A 26,049-nucleotide genomic window follows, 5' to 3' on the forward strand; every position below is an offset into this window, starting at 1 on the left:
ATTAAAGTTTCATGACTTGAAGGTTCATAAGTATTTAAACGGACGATGTAAAATTATGCAATGTGCACTTTTTTGGCAACACTTATTTAAAAAACCTTCAAAAATACATTAAGTTTAAACTAATTTTAAAAACATAATAATAATTGTATTACTGAGTAATTAAATAATTAAAAATCGAAAAATGGTCTGAAAATGAAGTCATGTGAAGTCAACATTTTTTAAAAATATTCGATCATTTATAAAATTACACAGTTTTCATTATACACAAACACAAAAATATATAAACTTCTTTCATGGTAGTAAAGACATGCACAGGCATTTTGGGCAATTCAATTCAATTAGTCTACAAACTTTTTCAAGCATTTTAACTTTTCATAAATTTCGTTTTTTTTTTTTTTTTTTTACTACTTTAAGTTGGCCAAAAACGGTTACAGCTTTTGCTTTCTCTTTTTTCCTGCTTTTATTTCCTCCCACTTTATTTCTCGGTGTGTGACCCGGTAAACCGAGCTGCTGCGGGTGAATTCCAGCAGCGGTGACGTCACGCGGCGCGAGGGTCTCCCGTGAGCTCTTGCGTGAGCGTTTCTCCCGGGACGTCCCGGTGAAGGAGGGGCAGTAGTGGTGTGGTTACCCCCCTGCACGCTTTGACAGTTCTGAGAGAACTGAGTGTGCAAAAAACTCCTAAACACGGAGAGCCGAGCCACGGGAGACGCGCACTGTGGAATTACGAGTCTTGTGCCAGTGTGAGTTTGGGCACATGCGGGTATTTTTGGACTGTTTATAAGAGAATTCCAGCCCTGTCCTTTGAATTTGGTGGGAAACTTTGTTTTTGCGACGCGCTGTGGGACCAACCTCTTTCTTCGGCTTTTTACATCCACGCAGGAGCGGTTAATCTCGTGGACAGAAGTGCTCCAGTGAGTCATTGTATACATGATATTATATTTTTAACTGTTTGTGTAAGTTCATGCATGCATCATGCGCTTCATTATTACTTATTTGCATATGCATAAGCTTAGTACAAGTCATTAGCCTATGTGTGACTGTTTTACTATAATTATAATTAGATTAGATTTAACTGGCTCAACTGTGAATGTGAACGGTCGCATATAATGCTATAGAGAAACAGCGCCGACTGCTGGTCATTTATTTAAAAGCGTTTAGACCGCACACTATACTTACAAACTAAGTTAACAATAGCATACCACTCTTACTATTTGAATTATGTAGCATGCATACTGCTTAAAATACTTACATAACCAAAATGCGCACTGCAGGATACTGTATCACACGGTTTCCAGTGTGAATTACTATTTTAAATGCATATTGCATGATATATTTGTTTCACATACTTCTTTGAGAAATAGTATGCAGTATATACTGCACACTAAGCAGTATGCTTGTGTTTCATTCCAAACATAACCAAACTGCCGGCCCTCCATTAGTCTTAAGTGCTTCCGCTTCTAATTAGTGCCATTATTTGCGATTATACGCAATGATGTGGATCTAAATGCCTTCGTGTGTTGACATACAGAGTTTTTCATTCATTTTGAATCGTTTTTGTGGTTTAAATGTAATTATAAACATTCTTAAAGGGATAGGTACTTTCACAGCGATGCCATAGAAGAACCATTTTCTGTTCCACAGAGAATCATTCAGTCAAAAGTTCTTTAAGGAACCATCTCATTTTTTTACCTTTTTATAATCTGAAGAACCTTCTTTCACCACAAAGATCCTTTTGTGAAACAGAAAGTTTCTTCAGTTGTTAAAGGTTCTTAATGGAACCATTTAGACAAAAAGGTTTACTGTATGTAAAGCATTACTGTATGTTTAAAAAAGTACAAATATCTGTGATTTTTTTTTTTTTTTTGGAAAAATTATTATGTAGATGTATGTAAACAAATGTGTGACCCTGGACCACAAAATCTTAAGTAACACTTAAGCAGTATTTGTCGCAATAGCCAAAAATACATTGTATGGGTCAAAATTATTGGCAAAAATCATTAGGATATTAAGATCATATTCCATGAAGATATTTTGTGAATTTCTTACCGTAAATATATCAAAACTTAATTTTTGATTATAATACTAAAAACTTTCGTTAAAAACGATTTCTCAATATTTAGGTTTTTTTGCACCTTCAGTTGTATCCCGGACAAATATTTTCCTGTCCTAACAAATCATGCATCAATGGAAAGCTTATTATTCAGTTTCAGATGATAAATCTCAGTTTAAAAAGAAAATTGACCCTTATGACTGGTTTTGTGGTCCAGGTTTACATTTCTGTCTACCAATTTATGCTTAAAACAAAGTGGGGTAAGGAAATGTTTTTTTCCCTCCTCCATTGAATTAAGATTTTTGTTCTTACCCCAAATAACAGACTATAATTTTACATTTATGCTTTTAGCAGATGCTTTTATCCAAAACAGCTTACAAAAAGATACAAAGGAACATTTGTTATCGTTTTAAGTATAAACTCACTTAATTTTAATTAAAAAAATACTGAGTGAGGAATTTATTTTTTGCATTGTACACATGTTGCTCTGTCATTGTGGACATTTGCACCATTATATATTTTATTTTTTCGTAAAGGAATCTTTCACCCAAAAATGAACATTAGCTAAACATTTACTCACCCTCAGGCCATCTTTTTCTTCATCTGAACAGATTTGGAGAAATGTAGCATCACTTGCTCACCAGTGGATGCTTTGCAGTGAATGGGTGCCGTCAGGTGCCGAATAATAAAAATAATAATTCACACCACTTTAGTTCATCTTGTAAGAAAGTAAGAAAGGAATTCATCATTAAGATGTTTTTAACATAAAACCATACAAGTCTTATATCTATAATATTGGTTTCCCCAGTGAAAAAGCCATCTTGTTTGAATCAGAAGAGAAATATGCACAGATCAAGCACTGTTTACAAGCAAAAGCAGTCTAAAACAGCTCTAAACAAATATGTTGATGGATTTTGATGTGAGAACACAACAGGAGATGCTTTGCAGTGAATGGGTGCCGTCAGAATGAGAGTCCCAAACAGCTGATTTAAAACACCACAATAATCAACAAATAATCCACACCACTCCAGTTCATCAATTAACATCTTGTTAGTAAGAAACAAATTCATCATTAAGACATTTTTAACATCAAACCATCCAAGTCTTATATCTATAATAGTGGTTTCCTCAGTGAAAAAGCCGTCTTGTTTGAATCAGAAGAGAAATATGCACAGATCAAGCACTGTTTACAAGCAAAAGCAGTCTAAAACAGCTCTAAACAAATATGTTGATGGATTTTGATGTGAGAACACAACAAGAGATGCTTTGCAGTGAATGGGTGCCGTCAGAATAAGAGTCCAAACAGCTGATAAAACACCACAATAATCCAGTTTATCAATTAACATCTTGTTAGTAAGAAAACAAGAGAAATATGCACAGATCAAGCACCGTTTACAAGCAAAAACAGTCCAAAACTAAAAGCTCTAAACAAATGTTGGTGGATTTTGATGTGAGAACACAACAGGAGATGAATTTTTCACTGGAGGAAACATTTTTATGCAGTAGAAGCAACAGTTTAAAGTTCAAATTCTTTAATGATGGGTTTGTTTCCTACAAACACACAGCTTTTTACTTCACAAGACATTAATTGATGGACTGGAGTCGTGTTTTGGATTATTGTAATGTTTTAATCATCTGTTTGGACTCTCATTCTGACGGCACCCATTCACTACAGAGGACCATTGGTGAGCGAGTGATGGAATGCTATATTTCTCCAAATTTGATGAAGAAACAAACTCATTCGCATCTTGGATGGCCTTAGGATGAGTACATTTTCAGCAAGTTTTTAGGGTGAACTATTCCTTTAAATGTCATCTCTCAACATGATTGAAAAACTATTGGTTTTGCAATCTATTGTCTGTAAACCGCAGTTTATTTTTGACGATGCACAATGTGTTACGCACATTGCCGCTCAGAGAGCGTGAGTCAGAGATCTGGCAGCATTTACATACGACACGTGGTAAGTGTTTACATATGACGGCGATCAGATGAATTGTGGGAGACGTACACATATACAGCGTTTGTAAACGAAACGGCCTGTAGGTACGGACCTGTAGAAACCATTAGGTGTTTGGCAGGAGATCTGTGTGAAAGTCATCCAGAAGTCCTAAACCACTTTACTGCCTCATTGTGGTGTCGGACGCTCTGTGGTGGGCCGGCCAACTCAAACTGAAGACATGTGAAAACACTATCTGACCCACAATCCTTAGGCTGAGATGTCAAACCTCAGCAGTGTCACGGAAAGTGGTGTTGTCTTAACAAATCTGATATTAAACAAACAGACGCACATACAGAAAACACTGTAACGCCCTGAGATTAAGTACACTTAAGTTGCATTTTGTGTCAATATATTACCTTCAAGATTTTTAAGATTTAAAGTATACTACAAGTACTCATTAAATACTATCGAGTGCACTTACTTTTTACAAGAGTTTGTAGGGCCTAAATTCAGTTTTATTTTTTCCAAATTTGTTTTTTCCATTTAAATTTAAATCTGGATTTCGTTTTTATTTTGTTAAATTTTTTCTAGACTCTGTTTTAATGGTTAAATTTAAAAAAATGAACAAAATTTACAGAAATCACAATACTTACACAATTTAACAGCAACCTATTAGAAGTTTAACAAAAATGAAATTTTTAAGGCCCTATGAATTTTTTTTTCTTAAATTCACTTTCATTTTTTTCCATTTATTTTCTTCATTCCATTTGAATGGTTTCATTCAATTTGAATAATCAAAAGCATCTCTAATCTCAATTTTTTTTTAAAAGTACTATTGAGTAATATTTTTTTCTGTCACCATTTCTTCAAGTTCAACCAAACTTTTATTTTGACAGATTACTGTGAAGACCTTTAAGTTTCTGTTTGTATATGATGATATTTTTTCATGCTCATGAAGTAACTCTCAGAGCAGTTTATGTTAACATTCATATTTAAATAGTCTTTGCGTTGGAAGATTTACAGATAATAGACCACATAGCGATTTGATTCAAGTTTACTTGACAAATTTCGTTACATTCTGCATTATACAGTAAATTTCATTTTTATGTTTGCGATTCTATCTGCTTTTTCTGCATCACGAATCATGTAGTGCCCTACATAGGATATGTTTTGGTATTGAATGAATAGTTCACTGAGTTTTCTGCAGTGCATTCTGGGATTGTATTTGATTCTTCTTTAGCATTTGTCAAAATGTAGTGTCTCTGAATTGTGTTGACTTATTTAAAACAGCCCTTACATCAGGAGCAGTAATGTCTTACAAAGCAGTCCATAAAACTCAAATTGCATCTTGTTAGTCACTTTTGGAACGTTTTCCAAAATCTAAAAATAAACTCGCTAAGTTTTGCTCGCTAACTTATTCTGTCCCTGTGGTAAATCCTAAAATCGAAGTGCAGACTTTAGTGCATCCCACACACAGGACAAAACCATTAAACACAGAACAGGAGTAAGATGGGTCGTTAATCTACAGAAAATATGAGACAAGAGCTCATTTAAAGTGCTTCTTATTAAAACACACACACACACACACACACACACACACAGGTGTGGTAGGTAGGCCTATAATAGCTGCAGCTTTAGGGTTGTTGTCAAAAGCTCTCTGGGGAATGCTGAGATCTGTTTTACACCGCGCTCTAAACCTGAACTCATTAAAGCAGCAATAACCTAATGATTACTGTAAGCTGTTCAAGATGAGAGAACACACGTGTGTGTGCATGCACATGAGCTCAGGAAGAGAAATGACTTTTAATATAGTTGGCTTTGAGAAGAAACAGAGATTAATACATGCATGTGTGTGGCGGGACAACGCTGTTTCAGTAATTAAAGACATGTTTTTAATAATGTGTTTTTATGAAAATACTATTTAATACCCTTATAACCTAAAATCTTCACATTACATATGGAAAGACAGAAATATGTCTTCATAACACCCAAATGAAAATGAAAACACTAGTTTAAGCTGCATCTTAGATGACAAGGGGGTGAGTACATTATCTGTACATTTTTGTTCTGAAAGTGAACTACTCCTTTAAAGAGCCATCTTTTTCTTACCCTTTTACAATCTGAAGAACCTTCTTTCGCCACAAAGAACCTTTTGTGAAACATAACGGTTCTTCAGATGTTAAAGGTTCTTTATGGAACCATTTAGACCAAAAAGGTTCTTCTATGGCATCGTGAAGCTCCTTTATTTTTAAGAGTGTCCCTGTTGCTATTTTCACCACAACATAACTCTAAAAATAAAAAAATGATATGACACCACATTGTGTGGCTTTTGGTTGTAATTTTCACTCAAGTGTCAACAAGAGAAGTGACGTGAGTCTTCACTGCTTTTCCTAGCGATAAGAAGAGGAGAAAAGAATGGAAGATGGCAGTGGATGAATAAAACTGCCTAAAGACAAGCATCTTTGTTCTCTCCACTTAAGCCCTGATGCCTTTGAGGCTTTTAGTAGACAACAGCTACTGAAAAAGCTTACAAACGACAGAGACAAGAAACACTAGATAATATAAAAATGACGCTACAACCACAAAAATAATTTCTCTGCATGGATTTTACTCGATATCTGGGGCATTTAGACTCCTTGGGGGGAAATTCAATGGTATGGCATTTGGTTTAAGCATGCACTTATATCCGTCACCACCTGTAAGATTTTTCACTAGCTGTAGTCATATCAGTATTTTATTTTCTGAGTTGTTTTGCAGTAAAAATAGTAACAGGTAGTGCCAGTAGCCAACTGAGTGCAACTTATTTAATATACATATATTATCAGAATAATGGCGCTCCCCATAGTCCAAAATATGTATAAAACGATGTGGATTTTTTTTAAAATAACATGTCTTTCATGTTTTCTGCTACATATTTCAGTAAGAGACATAATTTATGTTATAATAAGCCATACAAGTCTTAATACGCATGGTAAAATGTGCAAGTATGTGTGTATTTATATACAATATACACACATTTCCCAGAAGCATGTTCAGTTCAGTGATTTGCAACAAATGCAGTCTTAATGATGATAAATTATCTCTGATTTTCTGCCTTTAAAAGTGCATTAACTCCCTCATGTATAAACATGAAACGGCTCATAACTGTGTGCTTTTGGAGAATGGTTATAAATGCGTGTTTTAATTCTTAATATCTGTCCAAAGAACAGTTGTGTGTTGTATGTATGATGAGATCCAGCTGTTAAAGCATAAATAACATTTCTTATTGCTGGTTAAGAACTCAGATCTCAGATTTGAGGACAATTCAGTGCTCTGATGTGCTCATTTTCAACTTAAAAACATATGTATTTTACTATTATCATATGTGGTAGCAATAGCTAAAAATACATTGTATGGGGCAAAATGATCAATTTTTCTTTTATACCAAAACTCATTAGAATATTAAGTAAAGATCATTGCTTACTGTAAATATGTCAAAACTTGTTTTTTGATTAGTAATATGCATTGCTAAGAACTTCATTTGGACAACTTTAAAGGCGATTTTCTCAATGTTTCAGATTTTAATAATTGTATCTCGGCCAAATACCTTCTTATCCTAACAAACCATACATTAGTAAAAAAGCTTATTTATCGCAATCTCTGAAAATGTATCCTTATGACTGGTTGTGTTGTCCAGGGTCATATATCATTGTCAGTATTATGTAGTATTTTAAATGTATTGATTGCCTGTCTATCTATCTATTTATCTTTCTTAGGTAGCTGAAAAATTTGGTTGTACCTGAGGTGGACACACACACACCTGAGCGAGCGACAGCTAGACAGACAGAGAGAGAGAGAGAGAGAGAGAGAGAGAGATGTACACAGTGGTCCTGCTCTCCTCCTCTCTGTTTCTCCTGCATGTGACCTGCACTCCTCAGATTCACGGTCACCACGGGTAAATACACACACTTTTGTGTCTGTAGTGTCAGGAAATGTCAGTTCTCATGCTTTAAGGTCTCAGGGGTTAGGGGTCAGTATTAGGTTAAAGGTCAATGCATATAATAGCAGCTAATTACATCAGACTGTCATGTCCAATTACAACTGAAGGACAACTGTTTGAATATTTTATAAAATGTAATTTATTCTTGTGATCAAAGCTACATTTTCAGCATCATTACTCCAGTCTTCACTGTCACATGATCCTTCAGAAATCTTTCTAATATGCTGATTTAAATCAGTTAAGTACACTTTTTTCAGGATTCTTGATGAATAGAAAGATCCAAAGATCAGCATTTATCTGAAATAAAAAGCTTTTGTAACATTATACATTATACCATTCAAAGGCTTTTTTATGGGAAAGAAATAATAGAAATTAATACTTTTGTTCAGCCAAGATGCTGTAAATTGATGATAAAGACTTTTATAATGTTTCAAAAGGTTTCTATTTCAAATAAATGCTGTTTTTTAAACGTTCTATTCATCAAAGAAACCCGAAAAAATCTGTACAGCTGTTTTCAACAAAATTACAACAATAAATGTATTTAAACAGCGAATATTAAGATGATTTCTGAAGGATCATGTAACTGGAGTAATGATGCTGAAATTCAACTTTGAAATCACAAAAATAATTTTGAATAAAATATATTCAAATAGAAAACCGTTATTTTAAACAGTAAAAATATCTATAAACTTCACAGTTTTTTGCTGTAAAATCTTAGATAAAATGCAGGCTTGGTGAACAGAAAAGACTTATTTAAAAAAAAAAAAAAAAAACTTTGACTGATAGATTTTTTTACTTTTATACAACAAGGATGCATTAATTTGATCAAAAGTGACAGTAAATGTGTTTATAATGTTGTAAATGATTCTATTTCAAATAAATGCTGAAAAAAAAATCTTAACCAGCATATTTGAATGGTTTCTGAAAGATCATATGACATTGAAGACTGAAGTAATGATGCTGAAAATTCTGCTTTACATCACAGGAATCAATTACATTTTAAAATATATTCAAATAGAAAACAGTTATTTTAAATAGTAAAAATATTTAACATTTTTTTAAATATTTTTTCATATAAATGCAGCCTTGGTGAGCAGAAAAACTCAAAGACTTTTGAACAGTATGTCATATTTGTGAGTAGAAGTGTGTTTGTTTATAATTGTGTGTGTGTGTTTCAGGAGGAGAGTGTGTGTTGGCGATGCCTGGAGTCGTCGTGTGTCTTACAGCACAGAGTCGTTTCTTCAGCCCGTACACAAACCCTACATCACCATGTGCCAAAACAACCGCATGTGTAGCACATACAAGTAAGAACACAAAAACACATTTACATACGCATTATACTACATTATGTATCATGGTTTCACTGGACTGTTTGTTTTACAGGACAATCTACAGGGTTTCTTATAGGCAGGTGAGCAGAGCCGCTCCTAACTCACACATTTACCCAGAATGCTGTCCAGGATGGCGACGTATGCATTCACACAACTGTAATCAAGGTAAATGGACAACATATTGCTTAACATAAGCCCTAAATGTGTTTTCATTTGTGTATGTATTTACATATGTATTACTCTCTCTAGCGGTGTGTGAGCAATCGTGTGCCAACGGAGGCTCGTGTGTAAGGCCTAATCACTGTGCATGTCCGAAAGGATGGATGGGACGTTACTGTCAAACAGGTACACACAAATGTTCATAAGCAAGTTATTAATTATTATTATTATTTTTTAATTTAATTTTAAATATATAAACTTTTAATATTTTTTTTATTTTTATTTTAATATTAAATAATATAAATTTAATATAAATATAAATAAAATAAAATATATATATAATTAAAATGTAATTTTGTTTTTTTTTTCAAATTTTATTTTAATTATATAATTTTGAGTACATTTGTTATTGTTGTTTTATTTATTATTAAATAATATAAATGTAATATTAAATATTATATAAAATAATATTTGGGAAAAACAAATATATATAATTAAAATGTTAAAAAAAGTATTTAATAATATTAAAACAGGACTTCTGTTTTTATTATATATATATTTTTTATTTAATTTTAATTGTATAAACTTTGAATACATTTATTATTATTATTGTTTTATTTAATATTAAATAATATAAGTGTAATATTAAATATTACATAAAATAATATTTAGGAAAAACAAAGTATTATTTAAAAAATAATATTTCAAATTTAATTTTAATTATATAAACTTTGAATACATTTATAAATAATTTCTACAAATATATTATAAATATATAATTATAAAAAAGCTGTGAAAATGTGGTTTAGAAGGAAAGAAAAGCTTAATTTTGACATTTTTGTTGTCAGAAAGATTTAGTAACATAAATGGCCTATTGGGGGTAAAATACTTTTTAAAACTCTTTTCAAAGTAATTTTCAAAGCTTTTCAAAAGCCGTCTTTCTCTCTCAGATGTGGATGAGTGTAAGGAAGGTCATCATCGCTGCTCACAGAAGTGTGTGAATACAGAGGGGAGTTATCGGTGTGTGTGTCAGGACGGATTCAGTCTGGCTGAAAATGAAATAACGTGTTCAAGAAATCCTACTCCCTCCCCGTCTCCTGCAGGGCCACCGAAAGCAGACGATCGCTCATCCAGAAACCATGCTGGTAAGACATGTATACATTATCATCAGCCGCAGACGTACTGATGGAGAGACCCATCATCCACACTGGATTAACACTCAAACTCAATTTTCCACGAATTTCTATACAAAAAAGGTTTAAGGATATATGTGACTGTTGACCACAAAACCAGTCATAAAGTTAAATTTGATAAAACTTAGATGTATACATGTATACATATGTATACATACATATGAAAGCTGAATAAATAAGCTTTGTATTGATATATGGTTTGTTAGGATAGGACAATATTTGGCCGAGATGCATCTATTTGAAAATCTGGAATCTGAGGGTGCAAAAAAATCAAAATACTGAGAAAATCACCTTTAAAGTTGTCCAAATTAAGTTCTTAACAATGCATATTCCTAATCAAAAATTACATTTTGATATATTTATAGTAGGAATTTCACAAAAAAATCATCATGGAACATGATCTTTACTTAATTTCCTAATGATTTTTGGCATAAAATAAAAATCAATAATTTTGACCCATACAATGTTTTTTTGGCTATTGCTACAAATATACCCCAGCGACTTAAGACTGGTTTTGTGGTCCAGGGTCACACACACACACACACACACACACACACACACACACACACACACACACACACACACACACACACACACACACACACACACACACACACACACATACACACACACACACACACACACACACATATATATATATATATGGTAAATATAAAATTTTTATGATTGTATAACATTTATTATAATTTTATTTTATATACATACAAAAATCATAACATTATAACATTATTACATAATTAGAATAATTGATTTATTTTATTATTTTAGTTTAGATTTAAATATAGGCTTTATTTTTTAAATATATTACAAATACATAAATAATATTAATACATATGTAATATTTTAATTATTTCAATTTAAACCATGAAAGAATTAGTCTATAGAATTATAACATTCTATTATTGCTAATTAATTAATTAATTAATTAATTTTATATTTAAATATATATTAATACAAATATTTTTATTTAAATATAATTATATTTATATTTCAATTCATGTATTTAATATTGTAATTATTTCAATTTAAACCATTAAAGCATAAGTCAGTAGAACAGGTTTGTCCAATAATAACAATTTATTATAGCAAAATAACTAATTAGAATTATTGTTTTTTTATATTTAAAAATATATTCATAAATATATCTTTATTTGAATAAAATTATGTTTATATTTAAATACATATATTTAATATTTTAATTATTTTAATTTAAGCCATTAAAGCATAAATCTATAGAGCTGTTACTAATTAATTCATTTTTAAGTAGAATTATTGTTTTATTATTTGGTTTTATATTTAACTATATATTTAAATGTGTATTCATAAATATATTTTTATTTTAATATAATTACATTTATATTTAAATACACATATTTAATATTTTAATTTAAACCAATAAAGAATAAGTCTATAGAATTACATTTTATGTTTGCTAATTCATTTTAATTACAATTATTGTTTGATTTTATATTTAACTATTTATTTAAATATAGTTACATAAATATTTAATTTAAATATAAGTATATATGTATATATATATATATATATATATATATACAACTTATTTTAATTATTTTAATTTAAACCATTAAAACATAAGTGTAATTTTGTAACATTTTATTTTTGCCAATTAATTTATTCTTAATTAGAATGATTTAACTTCATATTTAATTATATATATTTAAATATGTATTCATACATACATTTGTACTGAAATATATTTATATTTAAATATATATATTTCATATTAAAATTAATTGAATTTAAAGCATTAAAGCGTTATGTCCATGAAATTAGTTTCAAATAAATTTCTAATACACACTACAGCATACGTGGTTTTTGACAATATCAGGACATAAATAAGCATTGGGACAAATTATATGCACATTACACTCATTATAATACCACAGATCCCTGTTTGTGTAGATCTGAATGCATTAGCCTATAATTTATCATGTGTCATGCACATAAACAGCGGTGGCAGTTTTGGTCCCACATTCCTGACCACTTTTCTGCAACTGGAAGTGTGGGAAGAGAACAGTCTCAGATTCCTGCTTTTCCATTGCACAAGGCATTGTGGGCAATATTAACCCAAAAAGCATGCACAGATGCATTCTTCACAAATCCACTGGAAATCCCAGAGCTTTTTACTTATGGCTTTCAAATGAATAGACATGCTTGTTCTAAACTTGAATGCTGCTTAGAATGAATAGTACACTAAAAAGTCTTGAAAATAAAAAAGTAAAAATTATATTGAGTGGTAATAGATTGCAGTGTCAGAAATGTGTGACTGTGGGTAAGCATGGGCTTTTATACCGCGGTATATGAGCGTGTTTCCTCTTTAGCGCCCCCTGCAGGTGGAGCCCTGACCAGCCTCACGGTTCATTATTACTTTTGGTACGCGCTATGCCACCCTCAACTCGTACCGTGAGTAATAGTGCACTGTGACTGGTGACCTCAGCGAACAACCACAGACCTGGAGCACATCCGACTCAAAAACCACCTCAAAACCACAATTACAGACCACCTGAACATCCAGCAGCACATGGGTTCCCTAAAAATACAAGCCCAGTCTTCAGTGTTTCTCACTGAGCTTCTTAAGAGCATAACATTACTTCACAGATGTATTATATTTAACAGATCTTGACAATAGTCCCGTTCCCTCAGATTTTTACCTGTCCTTTTTATAAAATATGTGTAATATTTTTATTTTTGTTATTTTAATTAATTATTCATAAAGTGTATATATAAAAATGAAGTAATAAAATATATACAATCTTATAAAAATAAACATTTTATTATATAAAATATTGAATTATTATTAAATTATAAATATCATTCAAATATGCAATGTGACTATGACAACACTTTTGTCCTTTTTATCAAATTACACATTTGTTATATTTTATTATTGTCATTTGAATTAATTATATATTAAGCCTTTTATATATAAAAATAATAAAATATAACATTTTATATATATAAAAATAAATATATAAAATTACACATCTGTAATATTTGTGTTATTTTAATTCATATATTAATTATATATAAAGTAATTATATTTAAAAATATATATTCAGTTTTCATTTTACTTAATCTGTGACAATTACACTTTAGCTTAGTTTTTTAAAACAATTATATTTTTATTTTTTAATATTTTTTTAATTAATTAATATTTTAATATTTAAATTTAAACCATTAAAGCATAAGTACAGGATTTTATTTTTGCTAATTAATTCATTTTCAATTAAAAGTATTGTTTTATTTTATTAGTTTATTTTTTATTTAACTATATATTCTTTTCATTATTAATATCTAGAATTTTAATTATTCTTGTTATTATTTTCATGATTTTTCAAGCTTAGGTTTTATTTATTTTTTGTTATATTAAAGTTCAGTTTTCATCATTAATATTGTAAATTTTACTTATTCTTATTATTTTAATTATATGTGTGTGTGTACAATTATATTTATATTTAAATACATATTTTTAATATTTTAATTATTTAAATTTAAACCTTTTAAGCATAAGTCTACAGTATTTCATTTTTGCTAATTAATTCATTTTCAATTAAAAGTATTGTTTTATTTTATTCGTTTATTTTTTATTTAACTATATGTTCTTTTCATTATTAATATCTAGAATTTTAATTATTCTGATTATTTTCATAACATATATATATATAATTTTAATAATTTTAATATATATTTAAATACATATATCTAATATTTTAATTATTTAAATTTAAAGTCTACAGAATTTTTTTTTGTTGTTGTTGCTATAATTAATTTTTAATTAAAATAATTTTTTCTTATGTTTTTTATTTAACTATATATTTTTTCATTATTAATCTGCTGAATATTAATTATTCTTATTATTTTCATGAATAAATATATATAATATATACACAATATTTTAAATTGTGTCAATTTTATATTTTCAGTTTTTATTTTAAGTTTAGGTTTCGGTTTAGTTTATATTTATTTAAGTGTTACTTTAAGTTTCGTGTTCAGTTTTAGTTTTTAATTATTTCCAGTTAGTAATTTCAGTGCTTTAAACATATATCAGTTGCCAAGATGAACCATCAAAGTTTAGTTTAGTTTTTCACATAATATTTATATTTCATTTCAGCTTTATTTCAATGAACAAAAATGTTTTTAATAGTTTTATATACAACTTACTTTTAACTATAACAGCCCTGCACAGAACAAAACATTACTGATGTGCTTATAATTGTAAGCCTAGTGATGTTTCTTTCCACTGAGAAGCGTCTAAAGTCCCTATGAGAACTGCTGAGCATTATCCTCTCTGTTCGTTTGCCAAATCTAGCTTGTGTCTTCAAGCCTGTTTGGCAGCATCTCCCTCCTCTCCTCCTCTTTTCCTTTGTTTCTTCATTTTTCCTCTCTCCCTACACTATTTCATATCTGTCTGCGATTTAAAAATAACAGCAGGCTCAGAATCTCCTCTGGCCCTAGATAGTCATGTTTCCTAGCGACAGGCTAAAATAATCGCCACTCGCTCTGACTGCTGGCCGGAGCTCAAACACACATTCCTGGAGTTTGTACAAGAGAGCAGTACATTTCAACATCTCAGCAATAATGTCTGAAGCCACTCTAGTAGTAAAGGCAAAGAAATGCGAGTCTAGGTTTGTTGAAAACCTTGTTCCTGTAGGCAAACGCTTAATGTTTTGATGAAAGGGAAAACATTTCAAAGAAACCTCTGAGTGACCCTGTGCCCTACTTTGTCTGTTCCCACACTAGTGTTGTTGAGTTTGACCCCGAGTCACAGTCACACATCAGCATCTGTCTGCGGGACGTCCGTCTGGGACTCAAGGTGTGAGATCAGATTACTTTAATCTGTCATCAGCCACAATGAACAACACCACCATTTCCCTTTTTTTTTAATCACAGTTTTGCCAAATGCTTTATTTGGTACTGTTACTTATTATTAATAATAAGATTAATGTAACATATATATATATATATATATATATATATATATATATATATATATATATATTCAACTATATATCAATTAATTAGCTTTTAATAAATAAATAAATTTAAAAAATAAAAAATGAACTAATAAAATTATTTAAAATAATATATAAAATATAACAAAATATATCATAACTTTTAATCTATTTTTAATTAATTAATTAATATTAAAGTTAATTTATTAGTTTATTCAGTTGCTATTGCTACAGTAAAAAAATATAATACTAAATGAATAAAATAATAATATATAATAAATATACAATTAAAAAATATATATATATAAATTGACAAAAATAAAATAATATAAAAATTGTCTATCAAATATAACAAAATATTTAATAAATGTTTTATTCTCTTTTTAAATGTATTATTTAATCAATAAATAAAACTGTAATTAAAAATAATATATGAAATATAACAAAATATTTCATAAAAACTTTTAATCTATTTTTAATTAATTAGTATTAAAGTTAATTTATTAGTTTATTCAGTTGCTATTGCTACAGTAAAAAATAATACTAAATTAATAAAATAATAATATATAATAAATATACAATTAAAAAATATATATATATATATATATATAATATATATAAATATATAAATTGACAAAATAAAATAATATAAAAATTATGTCTATCAAATATAACCAAATATTTAATAAATTTTTTATTCTCTTTTTAAATGTATTATTTAATCAATAAATTAATCAACTTTTAATAAATTAATTAATTTAAAAAATAAACTATATAAACTAATAAACATGAACTAATATGAAATTATGTAATTTAAAATGATATATAAAATATAACAAACTATTTAATAAAAACGTTTAATCTATTTTTAATGAATTAATATTAAAGTTAATTTCATTTAAATTCATTTTACACCAAGTATGTTATATGCTATTTACTATTGCTAAACTAATAATTTAAATTATAATATAATATAAACATTAATTTGATAAACCTATGAATTAAAATATTAAAAAATATATTAAAAATATATAATTTAAATAAATGTTATTCACGTTACACCAAATATCTTATTTGCTAGTTACTATTGCTACAGTAAAAAATAGAAGTTAATAAAAATAATAATGTAATGCAAACATTAATTTAATAAAACTATGAATTAAAATAAATAAAAAATATATATATGTAAAAATATATAATTTGAACAAAAACCTTTTTTAATGACCCTTGTAGCTAATAACAATACTTTTAACAAATCTTAATGTGCAAGATCATTTTATTCAGTTTACACCAAATATTTACTTTGCTAGTTACTATTACTATAGAAAAAAAATAGAATTAAATTAATAAAAAATAATATAAATAATTATAAATTAAAACAATGCATTCAAGTAAAAAAAATAAATAAAAAATAAATATATATATATATATATATATATATAAATGTACAAATATATAATAATATAAAAAAAATTTATTTAAAATAATCTATAAAATGTATAATATTATAAATAAATATAATATAGAATATTTAATACAAATTATATATATATATATATTTTAATTATTTAATTTTATTAATATTCTATTTTTAAATAATCAGTTATTAATCAATCAGTTATACCAGATTACAGTTTTTTTGCAGTATGCCAAAAATAAACTATGGTATTTTTGTCAATATGTGCATGTGTTACAGATATTTTTAAGTCATTTAAACATGTTTTTCTGATTAATGAGCTATTTTTTAAGTTTTCAGTCTATTGTTAGACTAAACTTGCTGATTTTGCACATTTTTACCAAGTGGAATAAGACAGTATTTTTAACTTCTGACTAAAAAAAGGGCATTGTTTCACTTTAAGTGAATAGTTTGAATCTAAAGGAACACAGAAGGATATGGAAAGAGACAGAGCATTGCTCTTTGGCCTTATCTCTGGTCGTAATGTCATTCTGACCACATAAATGATCGTCCAAATGCTCTGTTGAGTTTGCGGGCCCCAAATCCCCTGAAACCTTGAGTTTATAACTACATTAGTGTCATCAGGTAGAAGAACAGGAAGCTGAATGTTTAGTCGTATGATGTTGGTGATTTTGCATGCAGAGGCCAGAGCCGGACGCGATTTGTAGCTGTTGTTCCCGTTTTTCGCTTTGGCTCGATCCCTAGCTCACATTCCAGATCTATCAAACTCAGACTGCTGGGGGTCACTGTTTTCCCTCACACAAATCACACACACACATGCTCGCTCCCACGTGTCTTCATAACACCACACATCTGGGACAGATTGACTGTGTTTCATTGTGTGTGTGCGATCCATTGACTAGTTTTTAGACTGTTTTAGAGCTTGCAATCCAAAACATTCCGAATTACTGCCAATGGGCGGGGCTTACAGGGCTGAGCTCTGATATGATTGGCTCTAAGTCACGTCCATTTACAATCACAATGCTTGGTTATTCTTTTACTGAAGCTTGTGATGAAATATGACCTGATTTTATGTACAGTTGGGTACAAAAGTCTGAGAACACTGGGATTTCTTTCATTTTAACCTGGAAATGAACGGTTTTTAAGCAAAGAAACATGACATAACGTGAGGAAATGTTTCAGATTTTGCACTTTTGACTCTTTGCGAAGATGGTCAGATGTTTTTTTATCATCAGATTCTCTTAATTCCAATTAATAAACTAATAATTTAAAATAAATTATTTATTAATTAACAATTCAATACAAATACATTGTTGATGTAATACCTTACTACTTTAATAAATAATGTAAAATAAATAACTACAATAATTTAACAAATGACAAATAATAATTTAATAATTTAAAAAAGTTTATTAAATATTTCTTTATTATATTTTAAATTATGTATTTAAGTATTTTTATTTATTTATTTACTAATTACATTATATTCATTTATGTATTAAATGTATTATATGGAATAATTGTATTAACGTAATTTAATTAATAAATGAATAATAATTTAAGAAATAAATGACTACCTTACTTCTTTAAAAAATAATGTATAATAAATAACTACAATAAATGACTTAATTTAAGAAATAAATGAATAATAATTTAATAAAAAACAAACCATTATTTAAAAAATATTTTCTTATTATATTATAAATAATTTATTTATTGAATAATGTTTTATTATTATTTATTCAATTGTTGTCAATTAAAAAAAATTACTTTATTTATTTTAGCTTAAATTATTTAGATTTAAATTATGTATTTATTTGTATAAATTATTCTTAAGTAATTAAATTAATAGATTATTAATAATTTATGAAATAAATAAATACCTTACTTCTTTAAAAATTATGTAAAATAAATAACCACAATAATTTAACAAAAGAAAAAAATAAATGCCAAATAATTAATACATTATTCATTTAATACATAATTTATGAATTTATTTAATTAAGAAATAATGTAAGATCTAATAAATCAAAGTAATTAAAGAAATAAAATACATTGTTTTAATTAAATAATAATTTCATTAATATCTTAATACATTATTTTGAATGAATCAATCAACGAATCAATAGTTTATTTAATAAATAATACTTAAAAATTAAATAAAAAATGCTTAATAAATACATTTGTGTAAATATTTAAATTTATATTTTTACTCAAACCGCTACACAGATAATATAATTTTTATTTATTTATTTATTTTAATAAATTGGAAAACAAAGAACAAACATTTTCACTAGTGGACTCAGACTTTTGGACCCAACTGCATATTGAAGTATTTGCATGATATTCTTGCCAAACCTCAAACTTTCCCCCTTTTATCACCCCCTCCACTCATTCTCTCTCTTTCTATTTCTATTTATGTCTGTCTTTTTATTCGTCTGTGCTCTTTGGTCTGCTCTGGGATTGCTTTGGATATTAATCATGGAATCATGCACGCAAAGAACATGCAGAAATATGACATTAAACAACACAGCTTTCTCAAAGTCTTACAAAATCTCCCAGTCAGTGCGTGAGTGTTTGTATGTTGCATGCTGAACATAAGCATTATTTATGTTCAAAGCCTGGATCTTAAAAAAACAAAAACAGAGTTGTGCATTGCATTACAGGTTTTAATTAAGACTGAATGTCAAAGTGTGTGTGGTCCGTCTCTAATTTCTGTGTGTATTTCTTTTGTTCTTAAAGGTGGAGGTTTGGGATTGGCAGAAAATGTTACCGAAGAAGTTCAGATCCTTAAAAACAGAGTGGAGCTCCTTGAGCAGGTCTCACACACACACACACACACACAAACACACACACACACATATACACATACACCCTCGGGACACATCCCACTTCAAACGACGGGAAACTGTAGTGCTTTTGCCAAAATAGCTTATTGGTTCAAAGCCTCGCTAATAGTTTAATTAAAAGCAGTAGTGGAGCTCACACATCTCACGTTCTGAAACATTAAACACAAGCAGATGCAGGTGACCGTTGACCACTTTTGCTGGTCAGAAAAGAGTGTGTTGACAGATATATTGCGAGTAAATAATAATAAACACTTACGACACACTCAATTACTCACACTATTTACATAGTAACAAATCAATGCAAGCTTACGACTGAATATGAACAGTAAAAACTGCCTTTAATTTCACTTAAATTCCAGTTTGCGACAGTATGCAGTGTTATTTTAGCATTATTGATACAGTATTGTAGTTTTAAATTATGTTTATTTCATATTTTCAGTTTTTATTGTTCTCATCTGTTGATAAGCAGTTTTCACATCAGAAATTAATGTTTCCAAAATATATTTAATAATAATAATAATCAATTTTTTAATATTCTAAGCAGTTTACCAGTGTTATTTTAACTACAATTTTGGTAATTAAAAAAAAAAAATTAATAGTATTTTTTTTCTATTTTTCTTTTAATTTTAGTAAAAGGTTTGGTTATTTTGTTGTGTGTTTATGCCATTTTTATTTATTTATTATATTTTGTTTAGTTTTTGATATGTTTACATAGTTTTTATGTATTTTAGTTATTTTAGTCCATCAAGGTAAACTTTAAAGTTAAATTTTACTTTTAAAAAGTTTACATTTATTTAAATTTAGTTTAGCTTTTATTAATTGTTTTTTAAAAATACTTTTTATTATTATTATTAATAGTACTTTTTTTTATTCCATTTTACTTTTAGCAAAAAGTTTTGGTTATTTTGTTGCGTGTTTATGCGATTTTTATTTATTAATTTATTATATTTTATTTTTGATATGTTTACATAGTTATGTATTTTAGATATTTTAGTACATCAAGGTAAACTTTAAAGTTAAATTTTACTTTTAAAAAGTTTACATTTATTTAAATTAATTTAGTTTAGCTTTTATTAATTGTTTTTTAAAAATACTTTTTATTATTATTATTAATAGTACTTTATTGCATTTTACTTTTAGCAAAAAGTTTTGGTTATTTTGTTGTGTGTTTATGCGATTTTTATTTATTTATTTTTAGCAAAAAGATTTTTTGTGTGTGTTCATGCCATTTTTATTTATTTATTATATTTTGTTTTGTTTTTGATATGTCTACATACGTTTTTATGAATTTTTATTTTATCTTGGTTTTAGTTATTTTAGTACATCAAGATTTAACTTTAAAGTTAAATTTTACTTTTATTTAAAAAGTTAACATTTAAATTTTTGTTTAGTTTTATGTTTTACTATTATAGCTTTTATTAATAGTTAGATTTATTTATTTTTATTATTATTACTAGTATTTTTTATTTACCATTTTACTTCTAGCAAAAGTTTTGGTAAATTTGTTGTGCGTTTACGCCATTTTTATTTATTTATTTTTAATAGTTTTTATTTTTTTATTTTAGCAAAAAGTTTTGGTTAATTTGTTGTGTGCTTATGCCATTTTTATTTATTTAATATAGTTAGATTTTTTTTATTAAAAGTATTTTTTTACCATTTAAATTTTTAGTTATTTTGTTGTGTTTATGCCATTTTTGATAGTTTTTATAAATAAAAGTTTTACTAATAACGTTTATTAATAGTTTGAATTTTTTCCTTTTTATTGTATTTTAGCTAAATGTTTAGTAATTTTGTTGTGTGTTAATGCCATTTTTATTCGTTTTTATATGTCTAGATAGTTTATATGACTATTTGAGTACATCATAAATTTTTAAATTTAAAAAGTTTACATTTACATTTTAGTTTAGACTTTAGGTTTTACTATTATAGCTTTTATTGATAATTTGATTTTTTAAATATTATTATTAATAGCATTTTTTATTTTCCATTTTACCTTTTAGCTAAATTTTTGTTTGTGTGTTTTTGCCATTTTAATTTATTTTTAATAGAATTTATTTTTTATTTTTTTATTTAATTTTACTTAAAAATTTTACATTTAAATTTTAGTTTACATTTTAAGTTTTACTATTATAGCTCTCGCTAATAGAATTTTTTGTAATTTTGTTGTTTATGCCATTTTTATTAGTTTTTATATATTTTTTTTTTTTTCATTATTTTTTATTTTATTCTTAGTTTTAGTTATGCTAGTATATCAAGTTAAACTTTAAATTCAAATTTATCATTAGAATTTTTTTTTAAATAGGTTTTTATATTTTATCTAAATTTAGATAATGAATAGATAATTAACTACTGTAAGAACTACTCTGGTAACATTATCCTAATATTTCCTATTTGTAAAGTCATAATTTCAGTGTCCTCAAATGTAAAAATACCTTCCTCTCTCTCTCTCTCTCTGTAGAAACTAGAGATGGTTCTGGCTCCCTTCACCACGCTCTTCCCCTTGGATGGTGTGGGAGACACTAACAGCTTCCTGCCTGAGAGGACCAACTTCCTGTCGCATTCTCTGCAGCAACTAGACCGCATCGACTCGCTCAGTGAGCAGGTCGGGTTCCTGGAGGAGCGGATCGGAGCCTGTAAGCATATATTTGTGTGTGAGATTTCTGTACAATCCGTTTCAACTGATAAAATAACAAAAAACATCTTTATCAGGTGCCTGCCAGGAAAACTAGATCAACACTCAAAGATGGGCTGGATCCTCAAGTGAAACCAATATCTGAGAAGTCGAAATAAACAACTGCAGTACTGATCAAAGGGCCTGAATTATGTAAAAATGTTCAATCCACTCAAAAAACATGTCAAGCACACAAACTCCTGTTTGAGCAAAAATGGAGGTTTCTGGTGCATGTGCTGGTGCTTCAATTGTTTTTCTATGTATTTCTTTCATTTAATTTCCTGTGTAAGTGCGGCTGTATGGTCTCTCCATGTGTAAGTTTGAGTCAGGAGAAATGTAAATTTATATATATTTATAAGTCCATGTTCGTCCTGAGTATTGCTATTGGGAAAAAAAATACAAAATTGTATTTTCTTTTTTTGTATCATTTTTATGGTTACATTTTTGTAATAAAATTGCTTAAACTTTGAATATTTTTAGAGTTTGCGGTTCATTCAGTTTACAATTTGTACAAAATTGATTTTCTGTGGTTTATATTTCTATAGTATGGAGGCAAAAATACTCCAGAAGTTGTCTAAATTTGACAAAACCTGATTTACCATGGAACTAAAATAGTATCAAAATTAGTGTATTTATTAAATATGCAAACAGCTATTTTAAAACTCTAAACTTGATTTTGTGTTTGCAAATATGTCAACTATCAGTTTTTGTGAATGTGAATTGAGCATTTGTAAGTCATATTTTCTGAATATATTAAACTAAGTATGCAAATATTCAACCAAATTTACATTTCACAATTTTATTCTTTGATTTTCCACATTTAATTTAGTGAATATAAATAATATAAAAACGTATTTTGTGCTCATCAAGAAATGCATTTTTTTCTTTTAGGTTTTGTTTTTCTGTAGTAATAAGTCTACAATATGTTGTCATTTAGATTTATTAAACAACAAACACTTTTTTAGATTTAAATATATAGATATAGTAACTATATTCAAATGTATAGTATGGAGCTAAAATAGTATCAAAAGTGGTGCAAATAAAATGCTCATCAAGAAATGCTTTTTTTTCTTTAAGGTTTTGTGTTTTTCTGTAGTAATAAGTCACAAACACTTTTTTTTACAACAAACACTTTTTTAGATTTAAATATATAGATATAGTAACTATATTCAAATGTGTAGTATGGAGTTAAAATAGTATCAAAAGTGGTGCAAATAAAATGTTCATCAAAAAAAAAAGCAAATATTTTTCTTTTAGGTTCTGGGTTTTTCTGTAGTAATCACACTGTAGATTTAGATTTAGTAAACAACAAACATTACTTATTCAGAGAAATATATAGTAACTATATTCAAATGTATAGTATGGAGCTAAAATAGTATCAAAAGTGGTGCAAATAAAATGTTCATCAAGAAATGCTTTTTTTTCTTTAAGGTTTTGCGTTTTTCTGCAGTAATAAGTCTACAATATGTTGTCATTTAGATTTATTAAACAACAAACACTTTCTTAGATTTAAATATATAGATATAGTAACTATATTCAAATGTATAATATGGAGCTAAAATAGTATCAAAAGTGGTGCAAAAAAATGCTCATCAAGAAATGCATTTTTTTCTTTAAGGTTTTGCGTTTTTCTGTAATAATAAATGTACAGTATGTTTCCATTTAGATTTAATAAACAACAAACATTACTTTTTAGGATTGACAGTGCCTTGCAAAAGTATTCATACCCCTTCATACCCCTTTTTCACATTTTGTTTTGTTGCAGCATTATGTTAAACTGCTTTAGGGGCCGTTCACATGAAGCGTCTTATGCGCACGCAAGTTCGTTATTTCAAATGGAGACGCGCGGCTTGCGCGCATATTGGAAGCGACGCGGTCTTTTTTTTCCAGGCGTGTCCGCACCGCATCGATTTAAAAACATCTCAACTTTTCAGAATGTCGCAAGCGCACCGCAGGTCATGTGACATGAACTAACCAATCGGCTTCCTCACGTTTTTCCGTTACATTGAAACCTCAGCAGAAACATGGAGGAGCAGCTCATCATTGTGGTCCAGGGATTTCCTGAACTTTATGATTTGTCAAGCCCCCATTATTTTGACGCGAATAGAAGAAACAATGCATGGAGACGCATAGGCTTGGAGCTAGAGCGCAAACGGCAGACGCTTCCGGAGCGCAAGCGCCCGAGCTAGGGATGCTCATATTGACCGTTTAACCGTTAACCGACAGTAAGTATTTTAACCGATTATTACTATCAGTTAAACGGTTTAAAAGGTGTTTTTTCTATTCTTTTTTTTTTTTTTTTTTTACGTTTGCTGCATGGTGAAAGAAATAATGCTATTTGTAAGTTATCTGTTTACTCACGCGCGCATGTCGACACGTGCAGTGTGGCTGTGGCTGTACTGACAGACATATTTCGCTTCACCTTTACTTAGTAAACTGATGTAGTATATGCAACTCAATGGCAAGTGGCGTTATTGGGTTATCAGAGAGTGAATCCGTGAGTGAATGTATTCAAATTCTGAATGAATTATAGTCTAGAAAGTGCGCAATAGGCGCTCCCGTTACAATCACTGGAAAGCTATCACTCATCCTAGAGTAGTTCATCGCAATCTCATAAAGTTATTAAAAAGTAATAAAATAACCTTTAGACTGCACAATTAATCTCTTATTTATATAATGCCAACACTTTGTTTTAATAAGAGAGTTCGCGAAAGTGTAGAAGTCAGCAAAACTGAAACCGGCACTTTGGTTGGTGAGTGGATTGTAACATAGCCTCCTCTGATTGGCCACAGTGATAATCAAATCAACATACATGTCTGTGATTGGCTATTGCTGAACGCTGTAAAACACGCGCTTCTCCACACGTATATGACAGTGGATGGAAGTCCCGAACCGCAATTTGAAAGGGTTTTTGTGATGGTGTTTTTTTCGCGGATCTAAAAGTTAACAGGCAGCGGTCCTGCCTATCCGTACAGCATGTGGACATGTTAAAAACTAGGCACACTGAGGTATTGGCTGGCCTGCTATATATTTTTATGTCCGACGAGAAGAATAAGACCGGTACAGTTCTTCAAAGCGCATAAAAGGATTCAGTGTGTTTTAGTTTTGTCATCTTAATTAGGTAGTTATTTAATTTATACATATTTAGTGTAGGCCTATTTATATTATTCTTTTTTTTTTTCATTCAGATTTTCTCTGTTCTCAGAACCGCTGCTGATGCGCGATAATTTAAGTATATGTCAATACAGCTTTTGTTGTTACTCTGTATGCTGCTGTTTGCACGTTAAAATAAAACATTTGCTTGTATTTTTAATGTATCATCACAGATACTCGTGCATTCTATTTTTATTTTAAATTATTATTATTCTAATTTTATCAGTTAACGGTTAATGTTCGGATAACGAGCAGCGGTTGTCGGTCAGGAAAATTAACCGAAATGAGCATCCCTAGCCCGAGCGCTTTGT

The 26,049-nt window shown here is 28.8% G+C and overlaps 1 protein-coding gene across 1 annotated transcript; it reads left to right on the forward strand.

Moving 5' to 3' along the window:
• Nucleotides 1–453: 453 nt before the first annotated feature.
• On the forward strand, nucleotides 454–23,056 carry egfl7 (EGF-like-domain, multiple 7). The gene is made up of 9 exons (XM_073840891.1): nucleotides 454–911; nucleotides 7,745–7,923; nucleotides 9,147–9,272; nucleotides 9,352–9,464; nucleotides 9,549–9,644; nucleotides 10,409–10,603; nucleotides 19,808–19,884; nucleotides 22,373–22,547; nucleotides 22,624–23,056. The coding sequence occupies exons 2-9, from the start codon at nucleotides 7,844–7,846 to the stop codon at nucleotides 22,641–22,643; spliced, it is 882 nt and encodes a 293-aa protein (XP_073696992.1). The 5' UTR covers nucleotides 454–911; nucleotides 7,745–7,843; the 3' UTR covers nucleotides 22,644–23,056.
• Nucleotides 23,057–26,049: the final 2,993 nt, after the last annotated feature.

Source organism: Garra rufa, chromosome 5 (genome assembly GCF_049309525.1).
Source record: "Garra rufa chromosome 5, GarRuf1.0, whole genome shotgun sequence".
In the NCBI taxonomy this organism is placed as follows: Eukaryota; Metazoa; Chordata; class Actinopteri; order Cypriniformes; family Cyprinidae; genus Garra; species Garra rufa.